General features: G+C 31.5%; 1 protein-coding gene across 1 annotated transcript; it reads left to right on the top strand.

Annotated features, from left to right (window-relative positions):
• Positions 1-2,784: 2,784 nt before the first annotated feature.
• Positions 2,785-5,008, top strand: LOC127727823 (zinc finger protein 862-like). The gene is made up of 2 exons (XM_052234938.1): positions 2,785-2,807; positions 3,160-5,008. Exons 1-2 carry the CDS (start codon positions 2,785-2,787, stop codon positions 5,006-5,008), a joined length of 1,872 nt encoding a protein of 623 aa, XP_052090898.1.
• Positions 5,009-8,737: the final 3,729 nt, after the last annotated feature.

The following is an 8,737-nucleotide window of genomic DNA, read 5'->3' as shown; positions in this document are numbered from 1 at the left end:
TGGGGCGTTTAGGCAGTGGGGCGAGTTGTCTTGCTTCCGTCAACAGATGTGTAATTTAAATTAAGAGGAATCCAGGGACCTGGTCACCTTTTCTGGATTTTTATTTTTTAAATAACGGAAATGTTTCGCAAAATTTGGATCGTGCACTCCTTTATTAAGAGCCAAAAACTGTAGCGGGCCCCCGTTTCTGGAAATTATGGATCCGCCACTGGTCAAACCAAAGACTTAAAAATTGATATTTACCGCTTCTCTTCTAAGCACAATGTTTTAACAATATGAATTCAAAGATATTTATTTTTTACAAGATGGCCTTGTTATCTTGGATGTCAAGTTATTGTTTGCCCTTAAGTGAAATCAGGTCTTCATATATGATTATATATATAAACAAACATGTCTTCCTTAACAGAGTGCGCTATATATTTAAGATAATTGTTTTTCCTCTACGTGAATGTCAATCAAAGAACTACTTATATATAAATATACATATAACATGTGTTCTTTTTAATTGAGTTTTAAAAAAAAAGGTGATGTAGAAAATGAGGTTGTGTCAATTACACTCAAACACTTTACGTTCTTATAAAGATATCGCACTAGCAACTCCATGATAAAAGAACATTTTTTTCTGATGATAAATATAAGTAGTATAGATACCATGAATAAGCGTTGATTCTTGAAAAAAAATCATGAGCTTATCCATTGTATCTATTTATAGGTTAGACAATACTTGGTCATGTTTTATGAAGATTTAAAGCCCAAGGCGTAGCCGAGGGCTTTATATCTCATAAAACATGACCAAGTATTGTCTAACATATAAGTATTGTCTGACCAATTTAGAACATATTCACATACACTTTCATGTGACCTTACAAATTTATCCTTTCCCATTGTAATATTTAAACCTAAATAAGAGTTCACTTTTTATAATGAAGTGAATGTATAACATAGGTAATGATCATTTCAATGGATGGAATGAAATAGTACTGACATAGTTTGTGAGGACAAAAAGGATTAATTGTTCAAACATTTGAGTTTTCTTCTGCTTCAGGTAAAATTTAATACTTATATATCTTCAATTTTTTTATTTTAAAAAGTACACAATGTTATATAAATCCGCTTTTTGAAATTTGATTTTTTTTTTTTCATAATTATAAAAGTCACTGTATAAATATTTGAATTCAGACCATTCAACATTAGATGCTTACTTTTTATTGATAAATGTACATGTATTGTGTTTTTCGAACAAAAAATCCTTTGCTTTATATATCAGCAGTCTGACATTGTTTTCTTGAAAGAAAAAAAAAATTGACACGAATGTTAGGTATATAAATTGAATAAATATTATTTCACCTACATATTTACCCCCATTTCATTTTTTTGTTTATTATATGTATGTGTACCATTACAAAATGTATAAACATTTGCAAAATTCAAATTTTCTTTTATTCTTTTCTCTTTCATCTTTAACCAGTAGGCTATTTGTCCAAGGAAAATGCCTCAGGGGATTGTACACTTCGTTAGTGTAATTCTTAAAGAGTTCACTTTCATAATTAACCTACAATGAAAAGTAATTCGTGTATAACATTTTATAGTGCATGGAAAGCCATGTACTATGAAAATTGAGGGAAAAAACTGACTTTTCATTGGACGAGAAGGGGTGAGTATGTTCTAAAACTTAAACTATTGTGTTAATGTCTATTCAAAATTAGAATATAGCAAAGTGCTCTCGACCAATGAAATTGTAGGATTTGATGTCTCTTAATTGTGAAGAATGAATGTAATTATTGTTTTAGTAAAGGATTATCCTATTGTTTAGGCCTATTTACAGTTCGAAACAAAAGAGTTTCTATAAATGAGTTACAACTGCCCCGGAGCACATTTATCAGAATGAAAGGATTTATCACCAGTGATTGAAACTGACTAAAAGTTCAATTGTGAAACAAACAAAAAAAATCAAAATAAGTTGAAATTTACTGGTGCAGTAAAATTGGTACCTTTAATGTTATTATGAAATTTTAATAACTTCAAATTACTAAAAAATTAAACAATAATAAAGCAATGCATAAAATGAAAAAAAAACACAGTTTTAAAATCAAAAATAACCTAAATCTTTAGATTTCCAAAACTCTGATTAATGGACCAGCGGTTGTGAAGAATAGTTATTTCCAATATTCCGATAAAATAAAAAAAACAAACAAAAAAAAAAAACAGGAATTTGATGTAAGTTTTGAATATATTTAAACTTTTAAAGGCATTTTATTTTGACATTCCCCTGACATAATGAAATAGTATTCGATTTAAAAAGCCAGACCAAAATATTGGCTGTGAAATGAAATTAGTTGTAACTCAAATGTATTGATTTAAACTGTAAATTAAAAAAGGATAATTCCTCACTAAAATATTACATAATTTACATTCATACTCACAATCAGGAAACACATACAATTCCTACCTTTTCTTTGTACTGTTGTGTCAATCACTTGTTCAACACCAATCTCTTCAACTACATGTTCCACATCTTCAACTTGTTCAACTACAACTGGCTCTCAAATCTCATCATCATACCAAAGTTCTGACATTGAACACACTGAAGTGAAAAAAACTTTAAGACGTGTTCCATCTGATGTGATTCCAATTATTAAAAACTGTTTTCATGATGATAAAATAGATTTTCTTCATAACCACCAATTGTGCTTAGAAAGAGGCTGTGTCAATATCAGCAAAAATGACCAAGACGCACAGAAATGTATACGAGACAAATTTCAACATCAATGGTTGAGTAGAGAAATGTCATACTGTGAGTCGTCTGGGTATTGGTGGCTCATTTATGAGGAGGGAGTTGGAATGTTTTGTCTTCTCTGCAAGGTGCACAATATTCTAACATCTGGAAAAAATCATTATGTAACAGGAGCCAAGCGATTCAAAAAACAAGCAGTTGATGACCATGCAAAGTATGCTAATCACAAGGAAGCCATAGCAACTGAAATGACAAGAAGGGTGTCATATTTCCATAAAGAAATCACAGAGAAAGAAAAAGTTGGAGAGGATGTCCAGAAAAAAGCTTTCCTCGCTGCATACTGGCTTATGAAGGAAGAACTACCAAATAAGAAGTTTGTATCCCTCGTTTCACTAATTGAACAGTCTGGACTTGATTCCATGAAGTTTTTTTTATCACAGATCCCAAGGTTCTTTGCAGGAAATTTTCTTATTGATTGGGGACACGTTAAGAAAGAAGATGGTAAATAAAGTGAATTATTCACCTGTATTCAGTATTTTAGTTGATGAAGTAACAGATATATCAGTTAAATGTCAAATGGTCGTTTTCATCCAGTACCTTGACGACTTTGGCAGCCCTGTTGTTAACTTTTTGGAATCACGTGATGTCCTTTCTAATTCTGTATCAGCTGACAGTGCAACTCTTCACCAAGTACTAAAGGACTGTATAAAAGATATAAATGGAAGCAAGTTGTGTGGACTTGTAACTGATGGAGCCAGCACCATGACAGGCAAAAAGAATGGACTTGCTGCTAGAATTAAAAAGGAACATCGAACAGTTGTGTCAGTCCACTGCATATGTCATCGCCTAGCGCTGGCATGTACAGATTCAAACAAAGACTGTAAATTTGTAGCTGACACATCTGACATACTTCGATATCTTTGGGAGTTTTTTGAAGATTCTCCAAAACGGACTGCAACATTGGTTAGAGTCCAGATGGAAATGGCAAAATGCAATGAACAACTACCAAAAACTTCAAGGATCTCAATTGTCCACAAAGTAAAAAAGGCATGCTCAACCAGATGGCTGTCATTTAACGCAGCAGTTCAGGGATGTTATGATGACTTTCCAGCAATAATGCAATGCTTGTCATTGCTTGAGAAAGATGTTGTTGCCACAGGCCTTTTAAAGAAGATGAAAAATGTCAGATTTGTTACCAGCATTTTCATTTTGAAAGAAATCTTGCCAATTCTTGCAAAGCTAAGCAAAACGTTTCAAGCCGGAACAATTAATTATGCATGTATACAACCTTGCATTCAGGAAGCTAAAGACGCACTAAGAGACAGTAGTTTGACTGAAAAAGTCAAAACAGCAATTGTCAAAGAAACCAAAGGTAACGAAAGACTTGGATTTTTAGAGTTAACACCCACTGAGGCTCAGTTAAAGGAAGCAACAGGAAAGATGGCCAAGTATGTTGAGGCCTTAAGAAACAACTTGGATGAGAGATTTGATGAGGCAGCACCACTTTTGGCTGCTTTTAGTGTGTTTGACCCTTATCTTCTTCCAGATAAAATAGAACCAGCCTTTAAGCATTACGGAGATGAGAAGATAGATGATTTGGGCTCACACTTTTTAGCTGGAGATGAGGAGGCAAAGAATGAACTTTCTGCTGAATGGATGAGCTACAAGTACCATATTTTAAGGCTAAAAAAAAATGTACTTTCAAGCCAGGAGAAAAAGACAACAGATGTTGTCTTAAAAATATTAATGAACCTACGAAATCCTTCAGACAAAGGGTATATTTTCCCTAGATTATCTCATATGGCTGCAATAATACTATCCTTGCTAGTCAGCAATGCCTGGCCAGAACGTGGAGCTTCAGCAGTGAAACGTATCAAGACACGCCTCCGAAGTACACTGAAGGATAACATGCTTTCAGGGTTACTACAAGTATCCATAAATGGACCTCCAGTGAAAGAGGCAACAGAGCTGATCAATAAATGTGTTGACAATTGGTATAAGGCAAAACCAAGGAGAAAACTTAAGGGCCTTGCTAAAGATAAAGTCGTGACAATTGCTCCTGCAGAAGTGATGGAAACTGCAGATACAGGTGTCCAAGCCGATTTTAATGAAAACGATGAAGAAGAAATGGGACGAGTGAGGACAAAAATGTCACACATTTTAAAGCTTCTCCATCTAACTGGCTTCCAAGATGATGCTGACTATGACAGTGAGGAAGATGACAATGAGAGTGAAGACTCTGATGAGTTTGACTATGACAATGTGACACTCTGATACTTTTTTGATTTGATTCAAGTGCTGAAAAAAAATTCTAACAAATCAATTTCTTTTCATTGCCTCTCCAGTCTTGACTATGTCACAATATGTTTGTCTACATTTAACATTAGTTGTCACTGTGTGTTTATATGCCTAGCATGGCCAGGGTAAGCAAAATTTCCCAGTTAAACACTAATGATATCCACCCTTTATGGTGCATTTAATTGAAAAATATTTTTAATTATGTGCAGCATATTCTGAATGTGCTAGATATAGCGTGAAGGTTGTAAGGGTTTAAGTGGGAAGTTTTGCTTATCCTAGCCTGGTCTTCAATAGCACATGAACAGACAATGGCAGCTTATGTTTCATATAAAAAAAATAAGGAAATGTGGTATGATTGCCATTGAAACAACTATCTACCAAAGTTCAAATAAAGTGGATGTATCAAATATAGTCAACCGTATGGCCTTCATCAATGAGAAAACTCCATACCATTAAGTCGGCTACGAAATATGTTTGGATAGATTATCTTTGTGTGTATTTATGTTGTTTCTTGGTATAGTCCGTTGGACTTCTATAAATCTTCAGAAAATAATTCTTAAAAATTCATTTTTACAAATAAACATTTTTTTTCTTGATGTATGTTAATGTATGATATATACGAACTCTGACTATGAATATCATAATTTTAGGCCAATAATCAAAAAAGTTACCCATTAGGTCTCTATGTTACTTCTATTTTTTTTTATATAAAATACTTGATTGAGTAAGTATGAATAGTGTAACAGCTTTCCATTCAAAACAAAAACATAAGACATGTGCTTTAAACCTGTTTCGTTATACCATGTGACTTTTCTCATTTAAATAACGCTGACCAGCAAACAAACTTGGATTTCATTTAAGTTTTATGTCATGTGATTACTGAACTTATTGTATGCATGATTTTGTATTTTTCATTGTTCAATTTCTATGAGTAACCTTAGTAATATTTTCCACTGGACATTACTAGTATAACATTTTTAAAAACTACAAAGTAGTTTTATGCAAAATTCAGTATTTTGAAAGTCATAAGCTGTGTTTTTTCAAGAAAAAAGTAAATATTAAATGTATTCTGTAAATACTTATTGGTGAAACTTTTTAGAGGCTCTCCATTTTGTTAATACTGTCATCATACTTTAAGCATGAAAAGCTTCCTAATATTCTTTTATAAGATATATATAAATATATAATCAAATTAAGGTAACAAAAATTAAGATTTGGTAAGGAATAAAAACAAAATAAAACATCTGATTATAATATTTTTTGCCACAAATAACATCTTTGTAGATGGAAGTTCATTTATAAAATCATATAATACCAGTTGTTAAAAAACTTAGATGATGGTCATTTTTCATGACATGTAAAATGTCCTTTGATATTTAAATGAGTTAAGTCACATGATACAATGAAACAGGTTTAAAACACATGTCTAATGTTTTTGTTTTGAATGGAAGGCTGTTACACTATTCATACTTACTCCATCAAGTATTTTATATAGAAAATAATAGAAATAACATAGAGACCTAATGGGTAACTTTTTTAATTATTGGCACAAAATTATGATATTCATAGTCAGAGTTCGTATATATCATACATTAACATACATCAAGAAAAAAAATGTTTATTTGCAAAAATGAATTTTTAAGAATTATTTTCAGAAGATTTATATAAGTCAAACGGACTATATTAATGGTTTATGCTGATCCTCCGTTGCTTTCTTACTTTTTGCGAAATCTGGCAATACAACAAGATTATTTTTGATATATTTTTATTTGTCTTATTTTAATACGCAATATCACAAGATTGACGTTACAAGCTAAAAAAAAGATAACATTCCTATGAAACTCCATTTTTTATGCATTTGTAAATAGTTTGAAAATGCCTCAGAGTGCACCATTTTCAATTTAAGGTCAAAAAAAATTTCGGGGGGGGGGGGGGGAAGCCCCCCTGACCCCCCTTTTTGGGTCAGCCGCTTCAAAATAGTAAACAGCCTGTTCGATGAAAAGTTATTGAAAGCCCTGTATATATAATCATATTTTTTTTATTGTTAACTTCATGTAGTAGAGTATAAAAGTTTGGGAATATAATTTTAGTACCCAATCTTTTAATTTGACTGACTGCAAAGATAACATACATTCTGTAGAATTGATAATAAGATTTATGGAACAAGATGTTCAGTAATAATGTATTGATGATATTGAAAATATTTGTAAATATCTGAAATTCAGATAAGTATTTTTTATCTATGTAAACATAAATAAAGGCAACAGTAGTATACCGCTGTTCGAAACTCATAAATCCATAGATATAAAAACAAATCCGGGTCACAAACTAAAACTGAGGGAAACGCATCAAATATAAGAGGAGAACAACGACACAACAAAAACACAACATTAAAATGTAACACACACAGAAACGAACTATAATATAACAATGGCCATTTTCCTGACTTGGTACAGGACATTTTAAGAAACAAATGGTGGGTTGAACCTGGTTTTGTGGCATGCCAAACCTCCCGCTTTTATGGCAATGTTAAATATAATATTAAAATGACAACATTACATGACATGACTACAATACAAATTAATGGGAGAACATATAGGACAAAGAAACACACGAATAATAGCTAACAAAAGGTACTAGGTTTAGAATTTAATACGCCAGACGTGCGTCTCGTCCACACAAGACTAACCAGTGACGCTCAGATGAAAAAAGTTCGAAAGCCAAAACAAGTACAAAGCTGAAGAGCACCGAGGACCAAAACTTCCAAAAAGTTGCGCCCAACACGGCCAGGGTTTGTTGCCTGGGACAAGAACATCCTTATTATTTAGAATAATATATACCTTTGCAAACAGTAAATTATAAAATGATTATATAATAGATATACATGATAAAACCGAAGTGGGGAATAACTACAGAATAAAAACGGATACATTACATAAAACAACTTAATCCAACACATAAAAATACACAGCCGAGGAATTATGAAATTAATCAATTAGATTTAACGTATATTAATAGAGGAACAAATAAGTTAAAAATTAAAAAAAAATGAATAAATGAATGAGAAGAGTATTGTATTATCACAAATAAAAAAACAATATTGCAAATGAGTGTTTGTATATGTGCGTAAATTTATAATTTAAATGCATTTTAGAGTAAGGGTTATAATTTTAGCTTTTAAAAATGAATGAGATTTAAATAAACATATGATGCTATGAAATAGTTTTAAATGTATATTTAAATATCACAAGCTAATAAAATATCAAATTATTGATGTAAACAGCACTTCCAAAATTAAGTAGGGGTGTATGGTTTAGCTAGAAATTATAATAAATAAATAAAAAATAACAAATAAAATCATGCATGATTATAAATAAAATAGAGGACTGAATAAATGTTATATCTTAACTTAAATGAAACTTCCGAAGATTTATTAGGGGTTACCAGTTATTTCAAGCCTTCTAAAATGATTGTTGAGTTAGATATGTTTATATTGTTAGCAATATATGACAAGATATTTAGTTCAGTCAGCAAAATACAGGACTTGGGAAAAATGTGAAATACACAAAAAAGTACCGGTACCTGTGTTTGCTTGAGTTTTTTATTTTGTAAATAAGAATTATTTAGACAAATTGATACGAATACACACATACATGTTAAATAGTCTAGTAAAAAAAATAGTAAAAAAAAAAAAAATATTTTTTC

The sequence above is a fragment of the Mytilus californianus genome, unplaced genomic scaffold (assembly GCF_021869535.1).
Source record: "Mytilus californianus isolate M0D057914Y unplaced genomic scaffold, xbMytCali1.0.p SCAF_2, whole genome shotgun sequence".
Taxonomy (NCBI): Eukaryota; Metazoa; Mollusca; class Bivalvia; order Mytilida; family Mytilidae; genus Mytilus; species Mytilus californianus.
This window is presented reverse-complemented; position numbering and strand designations above follow the sequence as displayed.